General features: G+C 45.6%; 1 protein-coding gene across 1 annotated transcript in view; it reads right to left on the minus strand.

The window, feature by feature from the left end:
- Positions 1 to 13520: 13520 nt before the first annotated feature.
- Positions 13521 to 19047, minus strand: part of MDM4 (MDM4 regulator of p53) — a 284489-nt gene continuing 278962 nt past the window's right edge. Inside the window, exons 10-11 of the mRNA XM_040337591.1 lie at positions 14996 to 15079; positions 13521 to 14597 (exon numbers count right to left, since the gene is read on the minus strand). Of these exons, the coding sequence (XP_040193525.1) occupies positions 14067 to 14597; positions 14996 to 15079 (615 nt within the window). The 3' untranslated portion in view covers positions 13521 to 14066. The remainder of the gene's footprint in view (positions 14598 to 14995; positions 15080 to 19047) is intronic.

Genomic DNA, 19047 nt, shown 5'->3' on the forward strand with positions numbered 1-19047 from the left:
GCAGGATAATGCACCATGTCACAAAGCTCAAATCATCTCAGACTAGTTTCTTGAACATGACAATGAGTTTACTGTAATTCAATGGCCTCCATAGTCACCAGATCTCAATCCAATAGAGTACCTTTGGCATGTGGTGGAATAGAAGATTTGTATCATGGATATGTAGCCAACAAAACTGTGCGACGCTATCATGTCAATATGGACCACAATCTCTAGGGCAGTGTTTCCCAACTCCAGTCCTCAAGGCACACCAACAGGTCATGTTTTCAGGATTTCCCTCAGATGAAACGGCTGTGGTAATTACTAAGGCAGTGAAACTGATCAAATCACCTGTGCGAAATAATGGAAAGCCTGAAAACATGACCTGTTGGTGTGCCTTGAGGACTGGAGTTGGGAAACACTGCTCTAGGGAATGTTTCCAACACCTTGTTGAATCTATGCCATGAAGAATTATGGTAGTTCAGAAGGCAAAAGGGGGTAGAAACCTGGGGCTAGCGAACACACACACAGTGTGTGTGTGTGTGTGTGTGTGTGTGTGTGTATATATACATATATATATATATATATATATACACACACACACACACACACACACACAGTGCCTTGCGAAAGTATTCGGCCCCCTTGAACTTTGCAACCTTTTGCCACATTTCAGGCTTTAAACATAAAGATATAAAACTGTAATTTTTTTTGAAGATTCAACAACAAGTGGGACACAATCATGAAGTGGAACGAAATTTATTGGATATTTCAAACTTTAACCAATAAAAAAACTGAAAAATTGGGCGTGCAAAATTATTCAGCCCCTTTACTTTCAGTGCAGCAAACTCTCTTCAGAAGTTCAGTGAGGATCTCTGAATGATCCAATGTTGATCTAAATGACTAATGATGATAAATAGAATCCACCTGTGTGTAATGAAGTCTCCGTATAAATGCACTTGCACTGTGATAGTCGCAGAGGTCCGTTTAAAGCGCAGAGAGCATCATGAAGAACAAGGAACACACCAGGCAGGTCCGAGATACTGAAGGATACAAAAAGATTTCCCAAGCTTTAACCATCCCAAGGAGCACTGTGCAAGCGATAATATTGAAATGGGAGTATCAGACCACTGCAAATCTACGAAGACCTGGCCGTCCCTCTAAACTTTCAGCTCATACAAGGAGAAGACTGATCAGAGATGCAGCCAAGAGGCCCATGATCACTCTGGATGAACTGCAGAAATCTACAGCTGAGGTGGGAGACTGTCCATATGACAACAATCAGTCGTATACTGCACAAATCTGGCCTTTATGGAAGAGTGGCAAGAAGAAAGCCATTTCTTAAAGATATCCATAAAAAGTGTTGTTTAAAGTTTGCCACAAGCCACCTGGGAGACACACCAAACATGTGGAAGAAGGTGCTCTGGTCAGGTGAAACCAAAATCGAACTTTTTGGCAACAATGCAAAACGTTATGTTTGGCGTAAAAGCAACACAGCTCATCACCCTGAACACACCATCCCCACTGTCAAACATGGTGGTGGCAGCATCATGGTTTGGGCCTGCTTTTTTTTAGCAGGGACAGGGAAGATGGTAAAAATGTATGGGAAGATAGATGGAGCCAAATACAGGACCATTGTGGACGAAAACCTCATGGAGTCTGCAAAAGACCTGAGACTGGGACGGAGATTTGTCTTCCAACAAGACAATGATCCAAAACATAAAGCAAAATCTACAACATGGAATGGTTCACAAATAAACATATCCAGGTGTTAGAATGGCCAAGTCAAAGTCCAGACCTGAATCCAATCGAGAATCTGTGGAAAGAACTGAAAACTGCTGTTCACAAACGCTCTCCATCCAACCTCACTGAGCTTGAGCGGTTTTGCAAGGAGGAATGGGCAAAAATTTCAGTCTCTCGATGTGCAAAACTGATAGAGACATACCCCAAGCGACTTACAGCTGTAATGGCAGCAAAAGGTGGTGCTACAAAGTATTAACTTAAGGGGGCTGAATAATTTTGCACGCCCAATTTTTCAGTTTTTTATTTGTTAAAAAAGTTTGAAATAACCAATAGATTTCGTTCCACTTCATGATTGTGTCCCACTTGTTGATTCTTAAAAAAATAAATAAAAAAAAATTGTTTTATACAGTATCTTTATGTTTGAAGCCTGAAATGTGGCAAAAAGGTTGCAAAGTTAAAGGGGCCCGAATACTTTCCCAAGGCACTGTGTGTGTGTGTGTGTGTGTGTGTGTGTGCACATATACATACATACATACATATATATATACATACATACAGTCCTGATCAAAAGTTTAAGAAATAGCAAACAATCCTATTTTACATTGTTGGACCTTAAAGCGGAGTTCCGGCCACAAATTGAAAAAAAAAAACTTTTTAAATAGAAATACCTCTGTAATACACAAGCTGAATGTATTCTACTACAGTTAGTCTGTAAACGAAGGTCCGTTTTGTTAGGTTGTTACAGCATTTAGACACTTTATAAAACAGAAATTGACTGGGGCCATCTTAAGTGTGGGCATCATGAAGCCAGACTGTATGACTTCCTGGATTTCAGCCTCGCACATGCTCAGTGCTGTACAAGCAGTGTAATGGTTTCAGATCAGGTTTCAATAGCAATGGGAGTGCCAGAGGAAGTTACCGCCCCTTATCTATGCAAACCTCCCCTCCTCCTTCCAGGAACCAGTAAATATAAGAAATAATTTGTTCCTGTGCAGATATATCTACATAACAAGATGATATATATCTCTTGTTATATATGTGGTGTGTATACATATACCAGACATGTGCACTGTCAATAAATTCATTTTGTTAGTGCGGTGACATTAGTGCGGTGACGTTAGTGCGGTGACGTTAGTGCGGTGACGTTAGTGCTGTGGCGTTAGTGCGGTGACGTTAGTGCGGTGACGTTAGTGCGGTGACGTTAGTGCGGTGACGTTAGTGCGGTGACGTTAGTGCGGTGATGTCAGTGCGTGACATTGGTGCGGTGATGTCAGTGCGTGACATTGGTGCGGTGATGTCAGTGCGTGACATTGGTGCGGTGATGTCAGTGCGTGACATTGGTGCGGTGATGTCAGTGCGTGACATTGGTGCGGTGATGTTAGTGCGGTGACATTGGTGCGGTGATGTCAGTGCGTGACATTGGTGCGGTGACAACATTAGTGCAGAGTGGGGGGAGGTACAGATGATCAGGCATACAGAGCGGATCTCTGACTGGTCTGTATGTGAGTACAGTGATCATAGTACAGCCCCGCCTCCCTGCACTAGACTTGTAACACACAGTGCAGAGCTCTGTTTCTATGTACAGGGGGGCGGGGCTGTACAGGGAGGCGGGGCTGTACAGGGAGGCAGGGCTGTACTATGCTCGGTGCTCTCACATACAGATCTATCAGACAGTGAGACTCGCTCTCTCTGCCTGATGATCTGTATCTCCGTGCATCGGAGACAGACTGCAGATGGGCGGGTGGTGGAGGGAGGAGGACGGGGGCGGCGGTGACGGACGGGTGGAGGAGCTAGGACGGGGGCGGTGCTAGGACGGGGGCGATGCTAGGACGGGTGGAGGAGCTAGGACGGGGGAGGAGTTGGAGAGGGAGAAGAGGAAGGACACCACCTCTATGGGCGGCACTGCCCTCCCTCCCGCCCCCCGAGATGTTCATCCACGGCTGCGATGTTCAGCCCAGCCTGGGGATGATAACACACATATCCCAGGAGGCATAGCAGCGCTGGATGCGGCGGGGGGGGGGGGCCATTCCGCCGCGGCGGGGGAATAAGACACTCACAGATAAAAACGTGAGTTTTTAAAAGACAAAAACAAAACACCCCAAATGTATTTAAGGGGGCAGTGTAAAAACAAATGCAGATAAGTTGTAAAATAGGGTGGAACTCCGCTTTAACAAGGTTCCAAGTAGAGCTTCAACATGCAACAAGAAGAAATGAGAGTGAGACGAAACATTTTTTGAGCATTCAATATAATGAAAACAACGAATAAACTGAAACAGGCTGTTTTTCAGCTGATCAAAAGTTTAGGACCACATGCCTTTAAAAGGCCAAATCAGTGCAAATATGTGGATTCATTGTCATTTTCTGTCAGGTAGTCACACGTTGTGATGGCAGAGACAAAAAAACTCTCCCTTTTTGAACATGGTCCGGTTGCTGAACTGCATAAGCAGGGTCTCTCATCAAGACACTGGACGATCCTCGACCCAAATTAAGGCCCTTACTGGTGCTGACTGCACCCCCATAACCATCAGACGGCATCTGAGACTGAAGGGCTTCAAAAACAAAAAACGTCTTCAAAAACCATGTCTCCTTGAACGCCACAGAACTTCTCTTTTGGACTTTGCAAGAGAGCACCAAACATGGGACATTTAAAGGTGGAAGAAAGTTTTATTCTCTGATGAGAAAAAATGTAACCTTGATGATCCTGATGGTTTCCAACGTTACTAGCATGGCAAGCAGATCCCACCTGAGATGTTTTCTACGTGCCACAGTGGAGGGGGCGCCATAATGGTCTGGGGTGCTTTTTCCTTCAGTGGAACAATGGAGCTTCAGGAAGTGCAGGGGCATCAAACGGCCGCTGGCTATGTCCAGATGTTGCAGAGAGCATTCCTCATGACTGTGGTAACGACTGGGTTTTTCAACAGTACAACGCTACAGTACACAATGCCCGCAGGACAAGGGACTTCTTCCAGGGGAATAACATCACTCTTTTGGCCCATCCTGCGTGTTCCCCTGATCTAAATCCAATTGAGAACCTTTGGGGATGGATGGCAAGGGAAGTTTACAAAAATGGACAACAGTTCGAGACAGTAGATGGCCTTCGTGCGGCTGTCTTCACCACTTGGAGAAATGTTCCCACTCACCTCACGGAAACGCTTGCATCAAGCATGCCGAAACAAATTTTTTAAGTGATCAACAATAACGGCGGAGCTACTCATTACGAGTTCATGTTTGGAAGTTGGATTTCTGTTTTGGAGGTGTGGTCCTAAACTTTTGATCAGCTGAAAAACAGCCTGTTTCAGTTTATTCGTTATTTTCAATAAATTAAATGCTCAAAAAATGTTTTGTCTCACTCTCATTTCTTGTTGCATGTTGAAGCTCTACTTGGAACCTTGTTAAGATCCAACAATGTAAAATATGATTTTTTGCCATTTTTCAAGTGGTCTTAAACTTTTGATCAGGACTGCGCGTGTGTGTGTATTATATATATATATATATATAGCACCCTCCTAGTTTGGGTGCAATAAGTGAGGCAAATTTTGTTTTTGGCTCTGCTTTTAGAAGTGGTGACATACCGTATTTATCGGGGTATTGCACACTCCGGCGTATAGCGCGCACCCCTAAAGTGGACCCGCATTCCTGTGGAAAAGAGATTTTTGTACTTACAGTTTTGGTGTCTTGCGCGGCGTCCATCGGCGGCCTTGTCGGGTCCGGCGTCCGTCTGCGGCTTCGGGTGTCCTCTTCGTCGGGTCCGGCATCCTTCCCGCGTCGAGTTTGAATACTGTGCCGGCATATACCGAGCACAGTACACTCATGTATAGTCGGGCAGGCTCGGCTACTCTCGCGTTCACGTCCTGTATGTCCAGGACGTGAGTGCGAGAGGAGCCGAGCCTGCCTGACTATACACGAATGTACTGCGCTCGGTATATGCCGGCGCAGTATTCAAACTCGGCACAGGAAAGCGGGTATCGGCGTATATCGCACACCCACGATTTTGCCCTGATTTTCAGGGCAAAAAAGTGCGTGGTATACGCCGATAAATACGGTAATTGTGTTTACCTACTCTAAATGCTGCAGCTGCAGACTTACCTGTCTCCCCACCTTTACAAAACTTTCTGTAAACATAGTAATCATGAGAGGGCAGAGTCTGAGTTGGCAATGAAATACAGTCTCAGCCAATCTCTGGTTAAGAAGACTGACCAGCAGGGGGCCGAGAGTGGTATATAAGGGTAAGAGCAGAGAGTAGCAGGGTATTTGCCTGCAGAGAGTGACCCAGCCTGGAAATGCTGTTAAAACTTCCAAGGCTTAGAAGAAGCCTTAAAAAATTCTGGATGGTTCTGGCTTACCAAGAAGCTGGAAGATCAGCTGTAAAGTTGCAGGAACATCCAAGGCAACATCCAGAGGGGATCTTTCTGAGATACTTTATGCCAGCGCCAACTGAAGCTGAAAGGCGGCCTTCAGATTGCCTGGATCAGTGAGCAGGCTGCAGAGAAATCCCCAGAGAGAAAGACAGTTGCCTGTACACCCCTAATTGATAGAGGAACCGTTCCAGACCTGTCGCCAGGGCTCCACCTTAAAAAAAAGCCCCCTGTGCTAAAATATGTTGCTACCTTTAGTACAGAAAACTCTATTTTAATTTAGTTAACTGTTTTAACCACCTTTACCCCCTTTCTAACCAGGCCAATTTTCAGCTTTCACATTGTAAATGATAATTTCTCAGTCATGAAACACCGTACCTATATAAAATTTGTGTCTTTTTTTTACACAAATAGAGCTTTCTTTTGATGGTATTTATTCACCACTGGATTTTTTATTTTTTGCGATAGAAATTAAAAAAAGATTGAAAATTTTGTAAAAAAAAAAATATATTTTTTTTCTTAGTTTCTGTTATAAAACTGGGCCAAAAATTATAATGCTACATATCTTTGGTAAAAATAACCTATGTTATGCTAAGCTATAATGTCAATCAAATCATTGAAAATTGATCATGACACAACGACGTCCCTGCGGGAGGCTATGGAGGTGATTCAGACGTTTGGTCGCTACTCAGGTTTGGTGATCAACTGGACCAAGTCATCTCTTATGATGTTGGATAACACACCTGATCCACGGAAAGCGACTTTATTCGACATTCCTGTGTCCAGGGAATTTAGGTATCTGGAAGTTCAGGTTACCCCCAATCCTTTAGACTCAAAATGATCTTGATGCCCTAACTTCTATATATACTTCACAACTCCCCCATGGTGGTTCCCCTAAAACAATTTAGGATCATTAACTCTATTTTTAGGTCATTTATCTGGCTAAACTCTACTGCAAGAGTAAAACTTGAACAGTTACAATGCCCGAAGGAGGCAGGAAGGCTTACTCTCCCTAATCCATGGTTGTACTATTTATCCTCCCAACTCCAACACATAGCGAGAGTATTGAGCCCTACAGACACTCAGGTACTTAACTTGGTGGACCCGGTAGTGCACCTTTTTAAGGCAGCAACAGGGGGAGAGGTGGCGGAGGGCCTGGAAGTGCTAAGTTTTGCCAAATCCAATAAGCTGTTTCCCACTTTCAATTTGATGCAGAAAGTATGGAAACTCAGAGCGTTGCAGCAGGTGGAGGGATTCACTAGATATAGCCCCATCTGGGGAAACAAGCGCAGAAGTGGCAGAAGTACGGTATTATACATATGACACAAATATTTAGAGATGGTAAATTGCACTCCTTCTCTGCGCTACAGACAGAATTTAATCTGCCTGCTTCTATGCAATTTTACTATTTCCAGCTCAAACATGCGGTGAGAGCTCAGTCGACTGGGGACGCTTGGATTCAGAATCCTACACCTATCTTTAACTACATGAAGGAAGTAACCACATTTAAAGGGTTCATATCATGCCCCTCACCAAATTCCTTCCTGATAACACTGCTGGGATCATAGCCAAGTGGGAGAGAGACATAGGTGCCTTTGAGGAAGACCAAGGGAGGAGGCGCTTGTAGCAGTCCCCTTAAGTTCTCTAAACGTGGCCCAGCTGTTTATTCTGCTACGTGTACATTACACACCAGCTAGGCTGGTGAGAATGGGGGTGCGGAAGGATCCTTCCTGTACCAGATGCAAGAGGGACCACGGGGACCTGATCCACATGTTGTGGAGGTGTCCCAAGTTGCATCTGTATTGGAGGGAGGTCTTGGACACAATTAACTGTGTATTTCAGGTTCAGCTGAAGGCGCATCCTAAATTGTGCTTACTGGGTATCATAGACAACGTCCCGGAGGAGGAGCCTGCTAGGATAGGGCTCTCTTCCAGGCTCGGAAACGTATTTTGAGGCACTGGAAGTCGGAAGAACCCCCTGCGGTGAGGGAATGGTTAAACCAAATGGGTGATACTATCAGATTGGAGAAATACATCTATCAGCGTAGAGGGATTATGAAGAAATTTGAAAACATTTGGGCATGCTGGTTGAATCTCCCTGGGTTAGCTCTGGTTGATTTCATCATGGATCGTCTGCTACTATAAAGGGAGGGAGGAGGAAAGGGGGCTGAGTGAGGCAATAGTGATGCTGGGGGTATACTTTCAATAGTGATGGCTAGATATATCCCCAAATGTGGGTTGCGCAGCTGGGCATGTTTCATGGAATACAATATTGTATGGTGCAAAGTGAAGTTTCTGTTATGTATCAGTGGTTGGATGATGCAAGACCAATTTGCAAAAAATGATGGGTGTACTGTACTGCATTTATACATGTTGTATTTTTCTTTCTTTTTTGTTTTTCAATAAAACCCTATTTGATTTAAAAAAAAGAAAAGAATATTGATCACACCTGTTGTACTGACGGCATATCACACTGGGGCGGGGGCACGGAGGAGGTAAAGCGTCACTATTTTTAGCGGCGCTTTACTGCCAATTTCGTTGTGCTGTTGTGCGGCTAGCGGTGTGGTTTTACCCCCTGCTAGCAGCCGAGATAGGGTTAAAAACCACCGCAAAGCGCCTCTGCAGAGGCGCATTGCCGGCGGTATAGCCGCTGTGTCCCATTGATTTCAATGGGCAGGAGTGGTGGAGGAGAGGTATACACACCGCTCCAAAGATGCAGCTAGCAGGACTTTTTTTTACCCTCCTTCTAGCGCACCGCTGCAGTGTGAAAGCCCTCGGGGCAATAGCGCCTGCAAACCGCTCCAGTGTGAAAGGGGGGGTAAGGGCGGCTGCATAGTGCGAGATTGCAAGTTATTTAAACCGCACTGCAGTGCAAATCACATGCGATGTCTGTGCCATGCAATTTCAGCGAAACAGAGTATGGCTGAAATCGCATTGCATTCGGACTAGACTCGCACAGGACCCTTTTGCGAATGATAATCGGATCGCATGGGTGTTCACATCCAATTCCTCTTGAGGCTCCTCAGGGAGTCAGTCCAGGTGGTGGCAGTACTTCTGTATTGGACGAAGAGACCCTGGTTCCCTCTAGCCATGCGCCTCAGTGTGAGCTCTCCAATCAGGATCCCTCCTTTCCCTCAAATTCTGTTGCAGGGCAGTCTAGTTCATCCAAACCCTCAGAAGTTGAATGTTCGAATCTGGAGGTTGCGAGGCGAAGGTTCGAGTCCCTAGGGTGTTCCCCAGGAGTCATATCAACCCTTCTAAAAGCCAGGAAGCCTGCAACTAATGCCATATATTCAAAAAAGTTCCTGTCATTTGCTACCAGAAATGGATTTGCTCCAATCCTTCCCTCTATGTCCAATATTCTAGGTTTCCTTCAGACAGGACTTGATCTGAGGCTTGGTCTGAGCTCCCTCAAAGTGCAGGTAGCAGCAATCTCTGCCGCAACAAATAAGAGATGGGCGGAGGATCCTTTGGTAGTCACTTTCCTCAGGAGTATTGAAGATTCGTCCACCAGTCAGATGATCATTTCCCAAGTGGGATATGTCCCTGGTCCTTGATGTTCTATCTGACCATCCCTTTCCTTCAGTGGAACAAGTAGCAATATGGATCCTGACACTAAAGACGGCTTTCCTGCTAGCCATTACATCTGGCAGAAGGATCTCAGAACTTCACTCCTTAGGGATAGGTGACGACCACATCTCCTCGTTCCCCCGACAGGGTGGAACTTCGCCCCCTTCGAGGGTTCACATTTAAGGTCGCTACTCCAAGCCACCCGTTGGAACCCTGGGCACTACCAATGTTTACAGACACAGGTTCAGAGTCTTGTCGTGAGCTGGACGTATCTAGAGTGCTCAGGGCCTACATAGAAGCCCCAACCCCTTTAGAAACTCTGAGGCCCGTACACACGAGAGGATCGATCCGCTGAAATTGATCCGCCGACCGGTTTCAGCGGATAGATCCCCTAGTGTGTACAATCCAGCGGATATTTTTCCACTTTTTTTTTCCCCCGGGGATGGATTTATAGCGGATCAAAATCTCTTAACATGCTAAGAAATCGATCCGCTGGAATCCATTCCAACGGATTGATCCGCTGGTCTGTACAGACTCACCGGATCAATCTGTCCGAATCCATCCCCCGCATGCGTCGCAATGATTCGCCGCATGCATGGAAGTCCTTATATGACAGCGTCGCGCACGTCGCCGCGTCATCATCGTGTGTACTAGGCCTGAGAGACTTTTCATCGTACCGTTCAGTAAATACAGGGGCAAAGAAGCTTATCAGAACGCTGGCATCTTGGGTTGTAAAGTTAATCCAGAAGGCCTACAGGGTGAAGAATATCCTCCATCCTGAGTGAATGCTCATTCTACAAGGGCAGTCTCAGCTTCCTGGGCAGCAAGGGCTTATGTTTTGTTGGAGATGGTGCGCAGGGCCGCCACCTGGTCTTCTCACCAAACGTTCCTCAGACACTACCATATTGATCCAGGAGCTCTCACGACTGTTGAGTTCGGAAGAAAAGCAGTTCAGGCTGATATGTCCTCTTCTAATTAAACATTTATTGTTAAGCATTATCCCACCCGTGGCAGCTAGTTATTTATCACAGGTATGCTACCATGGATGCACCAGGAAAACTGTATCATACTTACCAGTAATTTTCCTTTCCTGGTGTTATCCATGGCAGCATACACTCCCACCCTCGGTATTCTATATTACGGAGAATGTTGGGGGAGGGACTATGCATTTAATTTATGCAATTCACTAGTCCTGTAGGAGGAGTCATGGCGGAGCTCTATCACAGGTATGCTGCCATGAAAAGGCACCAGGAAAGGAAAATTACTGGTAAGTATGATACAATTTTCTGTTTTTATATAGACTATAAACTGAAAGACCTATGAATAAATGGTTGTCAAACGAATCATTTGAGTTTCCATTATTTCTTATGGGGAAATTCGCTTTGATATACAAGTGCTTTGAATTACAAGCAAGTTTCTGGAACGATTTATGCAATCCAAGGTTTTACTGTATCAGGTTTATTTAAAAAATAAAAAAATTTACTTTACGAACACTTTAATCGAAGAAGATGAAGTTAGAAGTGGATTGGTTGCTATGCACAGCTCCCCCAGATTCTGTCAGGTTAAAAGTACTCCGAATGTAAAACTTTCTCCATCCCTTACAAGGTTGTCATCTTGTTAATCTGGCAGTTACAACTTGTCATGCCTAGCCTTTACAAAAAAAGTGATTAACCACTTCCATACATGGATGGCACTTATACACCTTCCTGCCCAGACCAATTTTCAGCTTTCAGCGCTGTTGCACTTTGAATGACAACTGCGCGGTCATGCTACACTGTACCCAAAACTAAATTTTTATCAGTTTGTTCCCACAAATGAGATTTCTTTTGGTGGTATTTGATCACCTCGGATTTTTTTTCCCATCTGGTTAAAAAATTGGACTGGATCCTGACCGGTCAGTCCTGCAGACCCAGAGACCACTTGTAGAGGCACAGCCTGATCGCCAGGAGTTCCAGGACATTGATCGGTAGGCGGGACTCCTCCTGAGTCCAGCGCCCCTGGGCTGACTGGACACCCCAGACACCTCCCCAGCTGGAGAGACTGGCATTTGTCGTGACCACCGTCCAATGGCACAGCAGAAACGATTTCCCGGACTGAAGTACTGGACATGTCAGCCACCACACCAGGAAGGACCTGACCAGGTGACTCACCCGGATCTGGTAATCCAGAGACGAAGGGAGCTTGTCCCAACGTGACAGAATTTCTCTCTGTAACACTCGAGTGTGGAATTGAGCATAGGGAACCGCCTCGAAGGAGGCCACCATCAGACCCAGAACTCGCATGCAGAAGCACAGCGACGACCACTTCTGGGTCGCCAACCGCTACACCGCAGATTGCAGTGTCTGAAGTTTTTACATTGGGAGGAACACTCTTGCCTCCGAGGAGTCCAAGACCAACCCCAGGTATTCCAAGCGCTGATACGGTACCAACACTGACTTCTGGACATTCAGCAGCCAACCGAATTCCCGGAGGGTCTGGCAGGTGATAGACACATCCACCTCTAACTCTGAGCCTGAAGAATCGGAGCGAGCACCTTGGTGAAGACCCGTGGAGCCGAGGCCAGGCCGAAAGGGAGGGCCACAAATTGAAAGTGGTCCTCTCCTACCGCCAAAGTGCAGAAATCTCTGGTGTTTTGCGCATATGGGGATATGCAGGTACGCGTACTTGATATCCAAGGACGCCAGAAAATCCCCCTGATGGAGCCCCCCCGCACACATGGCAATAATAAAAAAGACACAGCACCCCTGACAGCAGCCGCAGCCCCCAGCCACAGGACAGAGCCCCCCACCTCACGGCCGACCACCCAGAATGTGGGGAAGGAGGATGAGGAAGGGAGATAGGAAAGTAGGGCGGACCGCCGATCGACCTCCCCAGGAATGCACTAGCCGAACCACCCTGCCAAAGGCAAGGGGATACTACTTACCCGTCCTGCGACCACCGGCTGGAGGCATCCCAGACAGAACCAGCTTCTGCGCAGTTACGGCATGGCTGTCAGCCCGGCACACTGACATGGCCATAGAGACCGGTCATGTGTGCCCTAAAGCGTATAGCTCACCGGCCACCCCTGGAGCAACGGGGCATGTTATGGACAGCCCAGCACATAGCTAAAGGCCGGCACACGCTCGATGGCCGAACATGGGGGGACAACAAGGATCTAGGATCCAGCCGGTCACTTAGTCGGCAGTTGATTGTAGATCCCAGGATCCAAAATGCAGGGAAAAATTAAATAAAAGCGAGAAATCGCAAAAAAAATCTCCAGAGCACATGGGCCCAGAAGAGCCATGTCATTGCCTTTCGCTAGGCAGAAAAAAACTGGGGCTGCATGAGGCAGAGAGAGGGATGTACCCGGGGGACCCGACCCTGGGAGGTACTGTACTCTGAGAAGTGTTTTAACACTTAAAGTGCTGATTTCTGCATAGTCAATCTCCTGAAAGGAAGGACAATACCCTAAGGTCAATTGCTGCTGTGTCTGTCCATGAACGGAAGAGAAATACCGTAATACACGCTTTTAACTCGTATAGCTCAGGCACTGTGCTACAAGAATGCAATGAGTAGGGTGTTTTCCACTGGCAAATTTATTTCATTTTGGTGGAGGGGCCTGCCAGAAATGTTGTCATGGGGGACCTGTGCTCTCCAACTTACTGATGAGCAGATCAAATCATCATTAGGGACAGTAATATGTGTAAATTGCTTGACATGCATGCACATAACATGTAAAAGAAAAAGATTGTCTTTTGAAAATAAATAACAGTCTACTTGCGTCTGGTTTTGGCCGTTTAGCTTTTGCATACCATTTCTATTAAACCATGCTAGAAAAGATCCTTTTCTCCACAAAGTGAACTCTTCAAACTTTAAAGAAAAAAATGATGCTGAATAAATGTGCCCATTAAATTTATTCCAAAAAATGTGTCTGACAGCTTTTTTTTTTTTTACAATACAGATAGAAAAAAAAAACGCCTGAGCAATTGGTACTAAAACATTTTTAGCTGTCATGACAAGCATGTAGCAACTGGCCACTGACACACACAGAAAAAAAATAGATATTATATAGTGTAGAACAAAGTCTAGATATAAATAAAATATTCTCTGCAATGGTGTAAAATTTTTATAAATACTGCAAAATATTTTAATGGTCGCGAAGTAAAACAATGCAATGGAAAAAACATTTATGGCAGTGATAGGGCATTGTCAAAAAATTGGAGACTGTGGGATGAGCAACATTCCACTAACCCAAATAAACACATAAAGATTTCACATCATCACTCTCCTGCTTCTTTTTAAGAAAAAAGGTGCTTTAAAAAGAAAAAGACAAACATTGAATATTGCGAAAAATTAGAAAGCCATTTAGTGATAGGCTCCAAGAGCTTCATCAAACATTACCTAAAAAAAAGACAAAAAAAAAGAAAGGGGAGTACATTAGTTACGCCACATATGTTTTTATCACCATCTGTATGGGTTTTTTGCACACTGGACATCCACTATGAGTCTTCTGCAGACTACGTGCACAGTGAAAACATGTCACCAGGTGAGCTGTACGGCCATGTACCACATTTCCATTTCGTGGACGTTGCTGGCAGAGCTTGCAGAGCTCCAAAAAAGGACGGGTAGACTCCAGTGAGGTTTCCTCTGAATGATAGCTGAAAAGTGTGTCAGTACTTTCTGAAAGGCTTCCCATATTAGATGCCAAGTCCAGTGGCTCCAAGAAGTGCGACACACTTTCAGGTCCTCGAACTCTAACCATTGGGGCAGACACTGTTCTACGGCAGTCAGGAATGTCAACAGCACTGTTGATTTCTTGGGAACTTGCCTTGGCAGGAAGTGCTGGTGTGGAGTGGGTATGTACAAGACGGGGGCAATCTGCATACCAGTCCTTGCGTAAAGCCCAGCAGCGGAAGCAGTAACGTTTACCTGGGGAGTTAAATTTATGGCAATTTGTACACTGCCAACAGTCCTGAAAAGAGATGCAGAAAAACACTTTAGACCAATAAAATGTAATGTGTAAAATGAAATGACAAAAACAGAATGTGCTATTTGTACATCATTTTCACACTGGGGTAAGTTTTTCACTTTACTCCTATCTCAAAAAGTAGTAAACCACACGACGTTGTAAAATTTAAAGCTGTATGCATTTCTGGAACAAAAACAAAAACACTTGCAAGCCAAAAAGAGCTAACTTTGAGCTTTCCCCCCAGGTTCAAGACTCTAAAAACAAAATTATTCACCCATGAAAATGTTGATATCCATGTGAAAGTATGCCTTGTACACTAGCCGATTGACAGTTTTTTGCAAAAATTTCAGGAAGATCCAGCTATGTCAGAAACAATATGTAATAACATGACTACAACAAACCTCTGATCCAATATCAGTATCTGTATCATCGCTCAGGCTTTGTGTGTCCTCCAAATCCTCTTTGTAAATAGTCACCTCAAATACCTAGTAACCAGGAAAACAACGTTTTAGAAATTTGTAAAAACAATTTGTTACAGCTTAACAGTAAATAGATGGCTTTTGGTTGGTAACACATGTCAAACCTTAGAGTAACAACAATGCTCACTTCCTGTACTGTATGAAGCAGCAGCTTTGTCATCTTGGAACAATTTGATTGTGTAATTAAACCTGCCAGTACATCTAACACTTTCCTCCCTCCAGACTGATGATGCTGCCATCCAAAAGGTGCCCACTGTACTCCTTAATCCAGAGTGGGGGCACTCCAATATAGGATGTGTGTTACTGGCCAGATCACCAGGTGAAAACAGAGGGGGAAAAGCCTAAAAAAGAAAACAAATGCAGCCACCACATCTAAGAATTGGTAAGCTGGAAAAATTTGATTTTTGCGTTAAATACCACTTTAACCACTAGCCGCAGTCATTATACTGCGGCAGGTCGGCTCTCCTGTGCAAACAGCCATAAGTGTATGTTGCTCTTTGCATAGGAGATAGCCAGTGCGCACACGGCTCCGGCAGACTCTATCGCAGAGTACAGAGGCAGAACGGGGAACTGCCTATGTAATAAAAGTCTTGCCAGATGACATATCAGATCTTCTGTTCCCAGTGATCGGGAACAGCGATCTGTCATGTCCCTGGTAGCCCACCCCCCTACAGTTAGAACACACACAGGAAACAGACTTAACCCCTTGATCACCCCTAGTGTTAACCCCTTCCCTGCCAGTGGAATTTTTACATTGATCAGTGCATTTTTTTTAGCACTGATCAATGTAATAACGTTCATGTTCCCCAAAAACTGTCATTTGGGGTCAGATTTGTCTGCCACAATGTCGCAGTCCTGCTGAAAATCGCAGCTCGCCCCCATTACCAGTAATAAAAAAAAAAAAAACAACAAAAGTCCCTAAATCTATCCCGTTTGTAGACGCGATAACTTTTGTGCAAACCAATCAATATACACCTACTGCGTTTTTTTTTTTTACCAAAAATATGTAGAAGAATATATCGGCCTAAACCAATTATTTTTGGATATGCATTATTGCAGAAAGTAAAACAAATAAAGAGATTTTTAATACAGCTTACCTGTAAAATCTTTTTCTTGGAGTACATCACGGGACACAGAGCGGCATTCATTACTATATGGGTTATATGGAGTACCTTCAGGTGTAGACACTGGCAATCTTCAAACAGGAAATGCCCCTCCCTATATAACCCCCTCCCATAGGAGGAGTACCTCAGTTTTGTAGCAAGCAGTATGCCTCCCAAAATGGTCCTCAAAAGAGGGGTGGGAGCTCTGTGTCCCGTGATGTACTCCAAGAAAAAGATTTTACAGGTAAGCTGTATTAAAAATCTTTTTCTTTATCGTTACATCACGGGACACAGAGCGGCATTCATTACTATATGGGATGTCCCAAAGCAATGCTTACAATGAGGGGAGGGAGAACATCTCCAAGACAAAAGGATTTAATTTAGAGATATACTCAAATTATAATAAATCCAACTTATTTGAGAAAAATAATCTTAAATTTTAAATTTAACTCAAAAAAAGAGGAGCCCCCGGAATCCGAGGGTCTCAAACTGCAGCCTGCAGCACTGCCTGCCCGAAGGCAGTATCAGTATTCCTTCTTACGTCCAACTTGTAGAATTTTGTAAATGTGTGGACAGAAGACCAGGTTGCCGCCTTGCAAACTTGAGCCATAGAGATCTGGTGGTGCGCTGCCCAGGAGGCGCCCATGGCTCTAGTAGAATGAGCCCTTAATGATACTGGAGGAGGCAACCCTTTCAAGCCGTAGGCCTGAGTGATCAATTGCTTAATCCACCTAGAAATGGTGGACTTTGCAGCTGCCTGCCCCTTCTTGGGCCCATCCGGTAGAATAAACAGGACATCTGTTTTCCGGATCTTCTCTGTAGCTTTAAGATAGGCCTTCATGGCCCTGACAATATCCAAGGTATGCAGCAACCCTTCCTTTCTGGAAGTAGGTTTAGGGAAGAAGGATGGTAATACCAAATCCTGGTTCAAATGAAAACTGGATATGACCTTCGGTAAGAAGGAAGGATGAGGGCGGAGAACGACCTTGTCCTTATGAAATATAAGATATGGTTCCTTACAGGATAAGGCTGCCAGTTCCGAAACTCTTCTTGCGGAAACTATGGCAACCAAAAACACCAACTTCCTTGTCAGTAGAACCAAAGGAACTTCAGCCAACGGCTCAAACGGTTGTTTCTGTAAACTCGACAGAACAAGATTTAAATCCCACGGACAAAGCGGGGATTTAACTGGAGGTTTAATACGTAAGACCCCTTGAAGGAAGGTCTTAACCAGCGAGTGGGTGGCCAGTGGCCGCTGAAACCACACTGACAGGGCAGAAATCTGTCCTTTGATTGTGCTTAATGCCAATCCTTTATCCACTCCTAGCTGGAGAAAACTTAAAACTCTATCTATGGTGAACTTGCGAGGAAGCCATAGCTTGGACTCGCACCAGCCTATATAGGCCTTCCAGACCCTGTGATAAATCACCCTAGAGACCGGTTTCCTGGCTCTGATTAGGGTAGAGATTACCTTCTGAGACAGACCTCTACCCCTGAGAATCAAGGATTCAGCTTCCAGGCCGTCAAATTTAGATGCCGTAAGGCAGGGTGGAGGATCGGACCTTGCGATAGCAGGTCTGGCCTTAGAGGCAGAGTCCAAGGGTTTCCCACTACCATCCTTAGGATTAGTGAGTACCAAGCCCTTCTGGGCCATGCTGGAGCTACCAGGATAACTGGTATGTGCTCCACCCGGATCCTGCGCAGCAGGCGGGGTAGTAACTGGAGCGGGGGAAACGCATAAAGAAGCTTGAACTGATGCCAAGGGCAAACCAGAGCATCGGTTCCGCAGGCCATCGGATCCCTTGAGCGGGACATGAACCTGTCTAGCTTCTTGTTGAGTCTCGATGCCATGATATCCACGTCCGGCACTCCCCATCTTTGGCAGAGTGCTTGAAAGACTTGTGGATGCAGAGACCATTCCCCCGGCCATAGAGTCTGGCGGCTTAAGAAGTCCGCCTGAAAGTTGTCCACTCCGGGAATGAATACTGCCGATATGCAGGGCACATGAGCCTCTGCCCATAAGAGAATCAAGCTCACTTCTCTCTGAGCGGCCTGACTCCTGGTCCCCCCTTGGTGATTTATGTATGCCACTGCCGTGGCATTGTCTGATTGAATTCTCACCGGGAGCCCCTGCAATTTCGACGTCCAAGCCCTGAGGGCTAGTCGAACAGCTCTGAGCTCCAAGATGTTGATGGGTAAAAGCTTCTCTGGCTTTGCCCAAATACCTTGGCGAGTGGAACCATCCACAATCGCTCCCCAGCCCGTCAGGCTGGCGTCTGTGGTCACTATCTTCCAAGCCACTGGGCTGAAAGATTTTCCCTTCAGTAGATTCTGAGGGTCTAACCACCAACACAGACTTTGCCGGACTCTTGATGAGAGAGGCAACGGGATATCCAAGGCCTGTGGCCTTCTGCTCCATGCTGACAGGATGGCTGCCTGCAGGATGCGAGTGTGGCTCTGGGCGTATGGCACCGCCTCGAAAGTAGCCACCATCTTGCCTAGTAATCTCATACATAGGCGAATAGTCGGTTTTTTCTTGCTTAGAACCAGTAGGATTAATTCCTTGATGGCTTTGACCTTCCTCAGAGGTAGGAACACCCCTTGTTGTTCCGTGTCTAATCTCATGCCGAGATATTCCAACTGCCTTGTGGGCTGGAATGTTGACTTTTCTTGATTTAGGACCCAGCCGAACCTCTCGAGGTATTGGACCGTGAGGGCCACTGCTCGTTCCAAGCCGGGAGATGAGTGGTCTATGACTAGGAGGTCGTCCAGGTATGCTAGGATCGTGACCCCTTGGATCCTTAGCTTGGCTAGGATTGGAGCTAGAACCTTCGTGAACACCCGGGGGGCCGTAGCCAACCCGAAGGGAAG

This window comes from Rana temporaria, chromosome 2 (assembly GCF_905171775.1).
Source record: "Rana temporaria chromosome 2, aRanTem1.1, whole genome shotgun sequence".
Lineage (NCBI taxonomy): Eukaryota > Metazoa > Chordata > Amphibia > Anura > Ranidae > Rana > Rana temporaria.